The sequence below is a fragment of the Cervus elaphus genome, chromosome 25, assembly GCF_910594005.1.
Source record: "Cervus elaphus chromosome 25, mCerEla1.1, whole genome shotgun sequence".
Lineage (NCBI taxonomy): Eukaryota > Metazoa > Chordata > Mammalia > Artiodactyla > Cervidae > Cervus > Cervus elaphus.
Window position 1 is genome coordinate 13,695,044 of NC_057839.1, and position 14,094 is coordinate 13,709,137.

The 14,094-nt window shown below is 37.1% G+C and overlaps 1 protein-coding gene across 4 annotated transcripts in view; it reads right to left on the minus strand.

Annotated features, from left to right (window-relative positions):
* The window catches only part of RAD17 (RAD17 checkpoint clamp loader component), a 34,504-nt gene extending 20,427 nt beyond the window's left edge, over positions 1-14,077 (minus strand). Inside the window, exons 1-10 of one of the 4 annotated variants that reach the window (XM_043887252.1) lie at positions 13,949-14,077; positions 13,431-13,635; positions 12,335-12,438; positions 9,089-9,346; positions 8,456-8,539; positions 2,966-3,122; positions 1,229-1,365; positions 663-715; positions 449-574; positions 288-357 (exon numbers count right to left, since the gene is read on the minus strand). In XM_043887252.1, coding sequence (XP_043743187.1) covers positions 288-357; positions 449-574; positions 663-715; positions 1,229-1,365; positions 2,966-3,122; positions 8,456-8,539; positions 9,089-9,346; positions 12,335-12,376 — 927 coding nt within the window. In that variant the 5' untranslated portion in view covers positions 12,377-12,438; positions 13,431-13,635; positions 13,949-14,077. Of the gene's footprint in view, positions 1-287; positions 358-448; positions 575-662; positions 716-1,228; positions 1,366-2,965; positions 3,123-8,455; positions 8,540-9,088; positions 9,347-12,334; positions 12,439-13,430; positions 13,807-13,948 lie in introns of those variants that run through there. The other 3 variants (XM_043887249.1, XM_043887250.1, XM_043887251.1) reach the window with 3 other exon arrangements.
* Between the last annotated feature and the right edge of the window lie 17 nt (positions 14,078-14,094).

The following is a 14,094-nucleotide window of genomic DNA, read 5'->3' on the forward strand; positions in this document are numbered from 1 at the left end:
GCAGGATCCTGGTTCCCCAACCAGGGATCGAACCTGCACTCCCTGCAGTGGAAGCATGGAGGCTTAACCACTGCACTGCCTAGAAAGTCCAGGTTAAGGATTTTTAAAATCAGTCTTTCCTACATTTTCTAAAATGACATGCTTTAGGAGTGTAATTAAATTTTTTTAATTTTAAAAACTGAGATAATTCATGTCTCTAATTCCTCAAGTTTATATAATACCACTTAAGTTTGGCTTTCTATAATGACAATGTAAAGTAAAAAAAAATCAGTTCTTAAGAAACTTACCTTATTAGCTTCTACTGTCACTATTCGATTAAGAAACTTCATCATAATTGTTGGTGCCACAGGGTTGAAACTGTCAAAATTTTGTAAACAAAGACAGTGGTTATGTGATTAAAAATACAGTCATACGTATGTGTAATTTTAAGCAGAAATTTCATTCTTACCTAATATTTGAAATAGCACACTCTTCTTGAATTTCTTTGGTAAACAGTAACCTTTGACTATTATCTCCACTGAGACTGTCAGAGATTATAAATATTAGAGGACACCGACCAATCTGCACATACTTCCTAAAATAACAAAAGATAGCAAGCAAGGCTGAAATTTAAACCTCCTGTCATTTAATTTGGAACTTTAAAAGACTTCACTGAAACTCACCTCAGAACTTCATGTAAAGTATGAGAATCCCGATAAAACTGGTTAGGTAAGTCCTACCAAAAACAAAGGACAAATACGGGCTCAGTTTTATTCCCAAGTAAACTTACTTTCACACTTACATTTACCAAAAGGGGAAAAATGTTATCTATTCAATGTACTATAATCAGAACTTCTGTAGAAATTAAACATCAACTAGCTGAAGACATCAACTAGCTGATATCCTAAATAGTAACAAGCATCTATGGAACTTTCAAATCAAATTTCTTCAGGTCACTACAAGTTATAATACTCTCACTAAGACATCATTTTCCAAATATGTTTTTGCCTTTCTACATTTAGGCCATTAAATTTTTAAAGTTCACTAACCTATAATATGTACACACCTGCAATCTATAGTTACTCTACCCAAGTTTAATGCAAGAAACTTTAGGTTTATTCTATTACACAAAGACTTTATATTTTACCACCACTAGTACCATGGAGAGAGTTAATGTCACTATAACATAAGATATATCTTGTGATTGTTTATTCAATAGTTACAGCAGAATTTCAAAAGTTATCCTTACTTCAACTAGAATTATCTTCTTATCAGTTCTCAGATCATCTCCAAGCATTTGTAGTTGGTTGTATTTTGTTGCTCTTAGTAGAAACTCTTTAAAAACTGCTATCTGAGACTGATAGGGAAATATATGGAAGCTTGATTCTGAAAGGAAACATACTTAATACTTTTATTTTCCACAAATTATGTATATATCAATGTTACATATATATATACATAACATACATTAATATTACTGAATACATTTACATATACATAAAGATAATGTAGCAGACAATACTGTAGACTGTTTTTTAATTTAAAACTGTTCAAATTTAAAACAGAATATTCATTTCAAAAGACAAACTCACTATGAACAACAGTATAATGCTTCTGTACCAAGAAAAGTAATATGGAGTTAACTGATTTCAAAACACAGTTGTTAGTATAAAAATCATAAAAGTGGTAAAAATATTTATGACTTTGTCTACACAATGAAGACTCTCCCAATAAGTGTGTGATCATAAATAAGTTATTTTCAATAATAGCAAGTTTTACTTTAATAAGTTTTAATGACAAAAACAGAATGACTGATTAGTAAATTTATTAGGACTACAAGAAGTAATATTTTATACAGAAGATTGTAAATAAAGACTTTTCAGATTGTCAAAAGTACCCTGGAGAAAGTAATGGCAATCTACTCCAGCATCCTTGCCTGGAAAATTCCATGGATGAAGGAGCCTGGCAGGCTACAGTCCATGGGGTCGCAAAGAGTCAGACGCAACTGAGCAACTTCACTTTAACTGATTATTTTGTGCTATGATGAAACTCTTTTCTCAGCATATCCTATACTGAAGACAACAATTCTATAGTGTATTGGCTTACTCAAAATTTTTCTATGTAATAGTTACATTTGGAGCTGTACTTTAGATATATAACAACCTTTACTACAACACTAGCTTCCATCTATTAAAAGACACTTTTCTAGGGAAAAAAAAAAAAAGATTGTCAAAAGTAACATTACTACTAGAAAGTAGTAAAAATTCCAGGAGTAGCAGCAAAAGGGTGTGCATATGCACAGATGTTATAGAACCTAAAAAAAGAATTTTAAAGAATATCCCACATTAAAAATACTAATACAACTGTCCTTCTACAGAAACCCCTGCACTTCAAAATGGCCTAGGTGATTTGTATACACCTAGCCTAGTTACTCTAAAGCAGCAATAACAAAGCTATGCAAGTTAAAAATGATCATGCTAGAGTTTATGAGCACATATGTGAAATTATATTACATTACATAGGGCTTTCCCTGGTGGCTTAGATGGTAAAGAATCTGCCTGCAAAGCAGGAGACCTGGGTTCGATCCCTGGGTCAGGAAGATCCCCTGGAGGAGGGCATGGCAACCCACTCCAGTATTCTTACCTGGAGAATCCCCATGGACAGAGGAGCCTGGTGGGCTACAGTCCATGGGATCACACTGAGTCAGACATAACTAGGCAACTGAGCACCACCTCTTTTATTGGAGGGACCCTTTCCTTCCTTCTCCTAAAGTTACTTCTCTCTGAACCTAAATGCACCCACAAAGGTTCATGTGATTGCTACTCTGACTGTGAAGCAGCTGGTAGTGGGCAGATGCCAACCAGTATAGGAGCAGCAATACATACCTTCCTCTCAAAAACATACCCAGGAGGGTCTGAGGGGCTTGTTTCAAATCTGTAAACATAGACTTTCCCACTATTTCCACTACCTTTACAACAAACCTTACCAAGATTCAATATCTCCTTGAAATCATCTTTTTGGAATTCTGGTAAAACTGGATTAATCCACTCTTGTACGTGAATACCATGCTCCTTTGCTAGTATTTTTATAGTTGTTGTTTTTCCACATCCAGGAGGTCCTGTTATTAATAAAATAGATCCACCCTAAAACCAAATAAAAACATCAATTAAAAAAATCAAAATCATTGGAATGTTAGAATATTGTTTTAATATTCTTCTTAAATATTATCTCTAGAAATATTTAGTCATAAAAGCAGACTTAATTGGACAATGTTAGCTGGAATAAACCAGCTATAAATAAAAGGATCTTATTTCCTGAACTTCTAAGCACAGCTTCTGATAATTTCTTTCTTTTTTGGGGGAGCGGGGGGGCCCTTCCTTTTTTCTTAATATCTTTATTAAAAGAATTTTAAATTAGAGGACAATTGCTTGACAATATTCTGTTGGTTTCTGCCATATAGTAACATGAATCAGCCACAGGTACACATACGCCCCCTCCCTGTTGCACCTCCCTCCCACCTCCCAGCACATTCTCTTTCTAGGTTAAAATCCCATGGACGGAGGAGCCTGGTAGGCTGCAGTCCATGGGGTCGCAAAGAGTCGGACACAGCTGAGCGACTTCAGCGTCAGTGTCAGAGGCTGTCTGGACTTGAACTCCTCGTGCCACACAGCAAATTTCCACTGGCTATCTAATTCTACATATGGTACTGTTTCTATTTCAATGCTATTCTCTCAATTAAGCCCACATTCTTCCTCCCCTGCTGTGCTCACAAGTCTGTTCTCTGTTTGCATCCCCACTGCTGTCCCGCAGGTAGGTTCATCAGTACCATCTTTCTAGATTCTATAAATATGCATTAACATATTTTTCTCTGATATTTTTCTCTGACTTACTTCACTGTGTATAATAGGCTCTAGTTCATTCACCTCATTAGAACAGGAATGATTCAAACACATCCGTTTTTATGGCTGAGTAATAGTCCACTATATATATGTACCGCAGCTTCTTTATCCATTCATCTGTCAATGGCCATCTGGGCTGCTTCCATGTCATAGCTATTGTAAATAGTGCTGTGATGAACACCGGGGTACATGTGTCTTTTTCAATTATGGTTTTCTCAGGGTATATGCCTAGTAGTGGGACTGTTGGGTCAAATGGTAGTTTTATGGTACCGTATGGCCATATGGTAGAGTTGGATACGACTGAGCAACTGAACAGTGGTCGTTTTATTCCTAATTTTTTAAGCAATCTCCATACTGTCCTAAATAGTGACTGTATCCTCAATTCTTACACTATGTTCCTTCCAAGGACTATTCAGCAGCCAAATTAAAACAACTTCAGCTAGATTAAAGAGGTTATGTCTGACACGAGTATTTTTAGAGGTTACCTGAACTCAGAAAATTCAATCTTAATATCAAGCTCTCTTTGGGTTATATAGTTCAATATTATACAAGTATAACATTCTTATGGAATGACCTCAGTTTGGATATCAGATTTTTTAAGAAATGTATACTAAGAAATGTATTTACCAGAGACAGGACCCTAAAGACAGACTAAAGGTTATAGGTCCCAGTACCATTCCCTTACACATTGAAAAAAAAAGTTTAAAAGTTTAAAACTGAAAAATTATCAAGGGAAGATATCCTACATGTACCGGTGGGCTGTGATCCTTGCTTGCCCATTTACCTTTATTAACTATGGTAAATAAGGGCATGTGTACTTGGACCCAGAGAAGAGCCAGTTACACTATTCATTTTATTTCTTTTTTTTTTTTGCCATGCCATGCAGCTTACTGAATTTTAGTTTCCCCCCAGTGACTGAACCTGGGCACTGGCAGTGAAAACACTAAGTCTGAACTTAGTGGACCACCAGGGGATTCCCCTGTTCCACTTTTTAAAATGGAAGACCTTAAAAAAAAAATAAAATGGAAGACCTTATGAGTTATAGTTCTACAGGCCATGAGTTTAATGTCAATGATCTAATAATACATATTAAATAAGGTATCTTGAGGACTTCCCTGGCGGTTGAGTGGATAAGACTCTGTGTATCCACTGCAGGGGGCTGGATGCTGGTTGGATCCCTGGGCAGGGAACTACGATCCCGCACGCAAAAAAATAATAAAAATTTCCAGTGGAAAAAAAAAAAAAAAAAAAAAAAAAAATTTCCAGTGGTCATGTATGGATGTAAGAGTTGGACTATAAAGAAAGCTGAACGCCGAAGAATTGATGCTTTTGAACTGTGGTTTTAGAGAAGACTCTTGAGAGTCCCTTGGACTGCAAGGAGATCCAACCAGTCCATCCTAAAGGAAATCAGTCCTGGGTGTTCATTGGAAGGACTGATGCTGAAGCTGAAACTCCAGTATTTTGGCCACCTCATGCGAAGAGTTGACTCACTGGAAAAGACCCTGATGCTGGGAGGGATTGGGGGCAGGAGGAGAAGGGGACAACAGAGGATGAGATGGCTGGATGGCATCATGGGTTTGGGTAGACTCCGAGTGTTGGTGATGGACAGGGAGGCCTGGCGTGCTGTGGTTCATGGGGTTGCAAAGAGTCAGACATGGGTGAGTGACTGAACTGAACTGAAATAAATAAATAAGGTATCTTTACAGAGAAACATATAAAACAAGGTTATGTACTAATGGGGAAGTGATGAAAATGTGACCAGAGCAACATTAGGTTTTTCATTTTCTTTTAACATTAGGTTTTGAAGGAACCAATCTTACATTTCCCATAGGAACAATGGTTCAGGACTTGCTAATTCTTTGCTTGCAGCGACTTTAACAGAACATAACTAATGCAATTAATGAGAACTGATTACTTCTAAGGAAACTACTTCTTTTCAAAAGAAGAGAAAGCTCAAACACAGGTAGCCCTGCATTTTTCTTATGGAACAAAGCTGCATATGTTTTCTGACACGTGATACAGCCACACACCAGGTTTTGCTTCTAGCAACAGAATTGGGAGCTAGTCTCCTATCAGAACACTAAATACTTTTTAATACCCTCAATGACTACATTGTAATAATTTACTATATTTTGAAGAAAAGAAGTCGGCCTCCAAAATTAAACTCAGTGAATAAACAATTTTTTATCTTTTCCATAGAGAAATCTAGAAATTATCCAGGATTTTTAAAATCAAAATGTCTTAGAATTACTGACATTGAAAGTTTTATATAATAAAGAGTACATGGTTGGTTAAACTACAACTTCTTAGAGGGAAGAAGCTTTTCAAACTGTAGAGGAAATACTTTCCTTAATACCTATAACATGCACACATACCTAAGTCATCCTACTGGTAAAACAATAACACTTGTATTAACACTTGCATAAGTTTAAGACACAATAATGCTTATACTAAAAAAAAAAATTACTGATAAGTGATAAAACACAGTGGTCACTGAAAAATAAAGACTATTTAGTTGAGATGACCAAACAACACAATGAGAAAAAGCTTTCTGAGAAAGTGTCCAAGAATTGGTACTCAGAGAAACAAGAGATTTCTATGAGCCAGCAGAGGAATACCAGTGCTGAAAATGAAGGTTCATTTTGAGTACATTATCTTAACTCTACACCAAAGGTTAGATCAACAAACCAGACAGAAAGAATCTCGATTCAAAAAAGGACCTGTTTACCACTGGAGGTAATTAAAACACCAACTCTTCATCTCAAAGTAATTTATCCTGTCTTTCCAGTTGGAAATGTATTTAAAGGTATTAATAACTAAGCAAACCCAGTTAGTGATGAGGAAATCTATTTTTATAGAAAAATGCCAGCTAACAATTATAGAAATAACAATAATAGAAGTAGAAAATTCACCATTTCACAATCTTAACAAAATTACTAATCAGACAAGGACTGAAAATGGACACTAAATCTCTTAGGTGAAAGACTGTCAGAAAATCCTATATGCTGCCAAAGCATGTTCCAATAGATCATGTGCCAAATGCAAGAGCAAGTTACAATGAAGAGTTTTGACTATCACCTCCTTAATCTACTGATCAAATTTAACCTCAAACAGCAGGATAACAAGACCCTGGTCTCTTCAATAAGTCAATGTCGTGGAGAGAAAGAGAAGGTGAAGGGAACTGTTCTAGATTTTAAAGCCCTAAGAGATATAATAATCAAATGTAATGGATGGTTCTTGATCATGCACTGGTTGTAACAAACCAGATATAAAAGACATTTTGAGGACAACTGGAAAAATGTGAATATGAATGGATCACTAGATCATATCAGGGAATTAAATGTCAAATGTTTACATTTTATGTTAAAATACTCATGGGGGGAAATGATGGCTATATTACAGGTTTGTGAATATTCATTTACTATTCTATTTTTCTTTATGTTTGCAGAATCTCAAAATTTTTAAAGTTTACAAAGAAAGAGAGAAAGAATATTCTAGCTTGGGGGCCAAGGGCAATTATGGAATTAGGAAGTGAAAAAAAAAAAAACATTTTACAGGGTAAAATGCTGCTGCTGCTAAGTCGCTTCAGTCGTGTCCGACTCTGTGCGACCCCATAGACGGCAGCCCACCAGGCTATGCCGTCCCTGGGATTCTCCAGGCAAGAACACTGGAGTGGGCTGCCATTTCCTTCCCCAATGCATGAAAGTGAAAAGTGAAAGTGAAGTCGCTCAGTCGTGTCCGACTCTCGTGACCCCATGGACTGCAGCCTACCAGGCTACTCTGCCCATGGGATTTTCCAAGCAAGAGTACTGGAGAGGGCTGCCATTGTCTTCTCCACAGGGTAAAATAATTGATGCTTATTTTAGGTTATATTTAGTAAAAAACTAGTATGTAATTTGCCTACTTGCTTCAGAGTGAGATAATCTGATATGCTAAATATATTAGCACCCAAATGGTTTACTATGCTTTATACATAAGAGGGAAAAAGAGATAAAAGTAAAGGAGAAAACTCAAAGTCTCCTGAGTCTTTTAAAGAGGCAGAAGTAGTAAGGTCAGACAGTTTTCTACCACAGGTGAGATGGACTCATGAGTACAAAGTCAACATGAAAGTTTTTAACTTCCTACAACCAACTAAAAGGCAGAGACACATCCAAGGTCAAATATTTCTAAACATTTCTTGGGGCTTCCCTGGTGGCTCAGTGGTAAAGAATCCACCTGCCAATGCAGGAGACACAGATTTCATACCTGGGTCGGGAAGATCCCATATGCTTCAGAGCAACTAAGGCCCAAGCACCACTATGACTGAGCTTGTGCTCTATCTACAGCCCAGGAGCCACAACTACTGAGGTCTGAAGCCCACCCATCCTTTACATAGCCTGTACTCTGCAACAAAGAGCAGGCACTGCAATAGAAGCCCTCTCACCACAACTAGAGAGCAGCCCCGCGCGCTGAAACTAGAGAAACGCCCACACAGCAACAGAGACTCAGCATGGCCAAAAAATTAAAAAATTAATAAAGAAGCAAAAATAAATAAATAAAAATTGCTTAAAAAAAAAAACCAGTTCTTATTTAGTTACCTGTTTTGGCTGCCTTTCTAAGACTTCAGCTTTTAACCAGGTTTCAACTTCTTCAATTTTCTTTTTATGCACAGCAAGTTCATGCTAAAATTTTCAAGTTTAAAATAAAAACACTTTAACTCAAAAATTTTTGATATATCGCACAGATTATTCTACACATTTTTAATGAAAAAACTAGCAAATGAGTAACATGATATAATAAAAAGGTCTTTTTGATTATACTTAATTCTTTATATTGATATGGAAAAATTATATTGTTAAACTGACCACAACATATGAATATTTGAAGCACATCTGAAATTACGAAATATTTTAAAATTCTGAAACATATTTTGGTAAGGTAATAAATAGGGAGGGGCTTTACATTTAGCAAGAGATTAAATGGATCAAGTCAATGTTATGGGTTAAGTTAAATTAAATCAAAGGGTTAAATTAAATCAAAGACAAATAACCAATGATATATCTTCAGAATAACTGTTGGGAAAATTCGAGACTGGAAATATAAAAAAATATAGAAGTTATTATTTTTTTCTCATTTAGGCAAAAAGGTTTTAATGTATAATAACTGAAAATGCACATCCCTCTCTTTCCTGAAACTAAATTATGAAGACTTCTTTGTATGCTAATTATTACCTGAGTTTCTGGTTTGTATTTATCCACCCATGGTTCATTTTCTGACAGATATTCTTTTGAATTTTCTAGACCATAGATCTGTTTAGAGGAAGATAGGTTTCCTCCTTTGCTAGCTGGAAGTCTGCTACTTTCTACTGTGGAAGGCACCTTTTTTCTTCTAAGACTTGAGTTATTCACACTTAATGATGTGGCAGTAATAGTAGAAATGCTTGTAGTCTCTGAAAAACCATCAAATGATGGGTCTACCCAGTTTGTTACCTGAAAAAAAGAAACCATATAAATAAACACTTATTTTTTTTTTGCATCTGTTACCTATGTAACTATTCTATTAAAAACATTCTTGTATTAGCAACATTGACAATAAATCTCACAAATTAATTCTTTAAATAAAACTGACTCTATGTACTAGTTATTTTTCTACTTTACAGTAAGTATAAATGCATGCTTATCTACTTGACCATGGCAATGATGAATGCCATATAAATGAATACAGAGTACAAACAATTATTTTTATAATCATCTTTCCAGGGTCAAGATTGGTGGCTTCCCTGGTAGCTCAGACAGTAAAGAATCTGCCTGCAATGCAGGAGACCTAGGTTCAATCCCTGGGTTGGAAGACCCCTGGAGAAGGAAATGGCAATCCACTCCAGTATTTTTGCCTGGAGAATCCCATGGACAGAGGAGCCTGGTGGCTACAGTCCATGGGGTTGCAAAGAGTTGGATATGACTGAGTGACTTTTACTTTCAGGGTAAAGATGAGGCTGATTCTTTTAAAACTCATTTGTAGCCTTGAAACACAAATATTAAAATCACCTATCAAAAAAGAAGTAAAATAGAATAAAGAAAAAGGCATGATTTTAACCATGTAGAGCAGTAAGGAAAGTAACACTTCTGCCTTGACCAGATTAATATATTCACAAACTAAGAACCATTTCATACACTAAAATAATCCCTATCAGCCTTAAGATTTGTGAGGATAAGGTCTAAGAATACTGATGCTATGAATAATCTGTATTTATGACTTGATTATATTTTTCTTCAGCTCATGAAGCAATGAGCAAGGCAATGGCAAGCCACTCCAGTACTCTTGCCTAGAAAATCCCATGGACGGAGGAGCCTGGTAGGCTGTAGTCCATGGGGTTGCTACGAGTCGGACATGACTGAGCAATTTCACTATCACGCATTGGAGAAGGAAATGGCAACCCACTCCAGTGTTCTTGCCTGGAGAATCCCAGGGATGGGGGAGCCTGGTGGGCTGCCGTCTATGGGGTCGCACAGAGTCAGACACGACTGAAGCGACTTAGCAGCAGCAGCAGCAGCAGCATGAAGCAACTAGTATGTTTCTGAAAGGGAAGCAGGCTTTCCAGAGAGGATGATCTGTCAGATTTGTTCAGGAGAAAGAGTACTAGGTTAATAGAACAGGAAAATCAGTGAGTTCTACTTCACAGTCCTCTGGTCTATAAAAACTCCTGACCTTTCTATACTTCCCTCCATCATTTCCTTTTCTTTAAAATCCTTCGTAATGATACATAGAGAAAAATGAAAAAACAAAATATTTAACCTAAAAATATTAAGGAGTATTAAAAATACTTAATTTTTTAATTATTAAAAATATTTAATAATTTTAATTTTAAAAGTGAACTTTTTCTTAACATTCCAATAGTATAAATCTAGAAAAATCTAGTTCAGTGCCTGACTTTTGGAATTCCCTGCCTGGCTAACAAGGGGGAACCAAGATATATTTTCCTTGAAGAATGCTCAGCCACAGTTGTGAACCATTTACTACACAATGCTTCTTGTCGCAAGGAAAGAAAAAAAACACGGAGGTTGGCACTGCAAGTAGGCTCAGGAGAAGGAAGTTAGGGCTTACAGGTATCTTATGAATGCAAAATCACACTTCACTCCTCTTATAAAGGCAGAGGTTAGCATCATGATCAGCAGAGGATAAAGGAAGGAAGACCTCCAGGCAAAAAAATTTCAGTCACAGCTACCCCTCTCATTTCCTCCTCTTTAAAAGACTGTCACCGGTACTACAATTTTGGCCCCTTTCCTTTATGAAAATAGAGTACATGAAAATATGAGTAGTAGTAAAACTCTTAATAGCAATTCCGATCTAGCAACTTCAATATGCATGTTACTCATACATTTTAAAGTTTTATTTCTTACATAAATGTGAATTGAACTTCCCTAAAAAAAAAAGAAGAAAAGAGAAACAGCAAAGTTAAATAATTTACTTACAGTCAGAGGAAAATCAGATTCACCACTAGGAAAATGGATAACTTCCAGTACACTGTCTGACACTTATCCCACCCACCCAATAACTTTACTGAGAACTGGTATATTGAACCACATAATTTCTAAGAGATGGGGGTTTTCAAGTTATAATACCGCATACAACATATTTCTTTCTCTTTGATTGCTCTTTCATTCCCAATGTTCATCACAGCACTGTTTACAAAAGCTAGGAAATGGAAGCAACCTAGATGTCCATCAGCAGATGGTTAAGAAAGCTGTGGTACATACACACAATGGGATACTACTCAGCTATTATAAAGAATACATTTGAATCAGTTCTAATGAGGTGGATGAAACTAGAGCCTATTACAGAGTGAAGTAAGTCAGAAAGAAAAACACCAATACAGTATATTAATGCATATATATGGAATTTAGAAAGACGGTAACGATGACCCTATATGCAAGAGGGCAAAAGAGACACAGATATAAAGAACAGACTTTTAGACTCTGTGGGAGAAGGCGAGGGTGGGACGATCTGAGAAATCAGCATTGAAACATGTATATTACCATAAGTGAAACAGATGACCAGTGCAAGTTCAATGTATGAAACAGGGCACCCAAAGCTGGTGCACTGGGACAACCCCAGGGGATGGGATGGGGAGGGAGGTGGGAGGGAGGTTAAGGATGGGGGACACACGTACATCCATGGCAGATTCATGTCAATGTATGGCAAAAACCACCATGATACTGTAAAGTAATTAGCCTCCAATTAAAATAAATAAATACATTAAAAAAAAATTAAGGTTGTGTTTTCAGTGCACACAGTTGTTTCACAATTTAGTATTAGAGTCTTTAGATCACTAATTATAATAAATACTGGGCACCGTTACTTTGACTGTAGTAGCAAGTCATTAGGAACATATTCAAAAATTTGTAACTCCTTTTGGGCAACTATCACATGGCCATTTTATTTTTTATTTTTTTTCACATGGCCATTTTAGTGTATCATACCTTTGTAGAAGATACCTTTGGTCTAAAAAAAGTTTTTGACATTATAAACTTCAATAGTTCCCATCCGTAGTATACAACCTGTAGTACATTAAAGTATAATTCACCTGGGGGAAGAAAAGAAAAAAAAATCTCAAATTCAGAAAATTGTAAAACAGAAGTACAGTGATATATATTGATAAAATCAACAACATAATAAAGGCTCAAGAACTAGTGAAAGAGAATACAGTAAATATACAGGCAGTAAGAAATCAAAATGCTAAAGTGAATTTTATTTTTAATGACTATAACTGTCAATTATCTACAAAGATACATTTTTCACATGAACTCAGTAATGTTATTAGATAACACAGAAAAACCAGACATTTGTGTACCTCTGTTTTGTTAAGAAAAATTGAACAATTCTCTTTGTGCAGTTTTTATACTGAAAATTAAAATCAAAATTTTCCACACTTCAGGGCTTCCCTAGTAGTCCAGTGGTTAAGAACAGTGCCCTGCAATGGAAGGGACATCAGTTCCATTCCTGGTCTGGAAAGATCCCCCCACACCAGAGCAACCAAGCCCCTGCACGGCAACTACTGAGCTCACACACTCTAAAGGCAAGGAGTACCCAACAAGAAGTCCACACACTGCCACAGAGCGTAGCTCCTGCTCACCCCAACTAGAGAAAGCCTGCATGCAGCAAGGAAGACCCAGGGCAGCCAAAAATAAATAAATCAATTTTCCCCCCACACTTTAAATTTCAAAAATTTCCCCAAAATTTCACATAACCAAAAAGCAGCCTACAATGAATTCACACTTATCACTGACTTTAGACAAAGACTTTATATTTTACTGTAAAGTTTTTCTATATTTGAACACGTCAAACGTTTGTTCTTATTTGAACACGTCATCAAGACATTTTTTTGGCAATACTCTTCTGAATGTCATAGTTCTTCAATGTTTATATAAACTGGCGAAAACTCAGCAATTTTAAGTTTGCCAGAAGGAAAGTTTTTTAAAGTCTAAAAACCTGTAAACTGAGCTTTATAGTTTGGAGACACACATAATTTATGTGTAAACACTTCCACACACTAGAAAGCAAATCATACAGACTCACATATTTTTCACGACTGGGAACGTCTCTGCTTTCCAGTTTCAAAGAGGTACATAAGTGGAAAAAGCACCTCTTTGAGTGAACATGGTTGGCAGGTCGAAATAAGAAAGACTGTTGTTCTGGTCAGAATTCTAGCTGCTCTTTGAAAACAAGGCTGACAGTTACCTCCTTTAAAAAGTAGGCAACTGTCCTTGAGGATACCAGGTTCCTGAAATGAGATGTCAGCGGTAGAAAAGACCTTGAAGAGTCTTTCTAGCACACCCACCACCCCCCTACACACTGCACTGGAGATAACTAAGCTGAAATATTTGTCCAAGGTCAGGCTGCTAGTCAGGCGAGAGCCGAGATGAACTCCCGTGCCTCCGCTCCAGGCCAGAGCTCAGCACCCCCACCCTCTCACCCCCAGATGGGATGGGCAGTTCAGGAGGAGGAGCCACGAGAGGCCGGGAGGCGTGAAGGCAGACATGGATTCGCGTCTCGAGGACATATATACACCACAGCCGCAGCAACAACAGCCTTACTTTCGGGTAGCTGCATCCCCTCGTGGGCGGAGGGGAGCGGTGGAGCCCAGGCTCTGCTCCAGGTGGAAGGGAAGCCACCCGGCCCTGCCCGAGCTCAGCGCGGAAGCCTCTCAGAGGCCCCGCCCCCCGGGGACCTTCCAGATCAG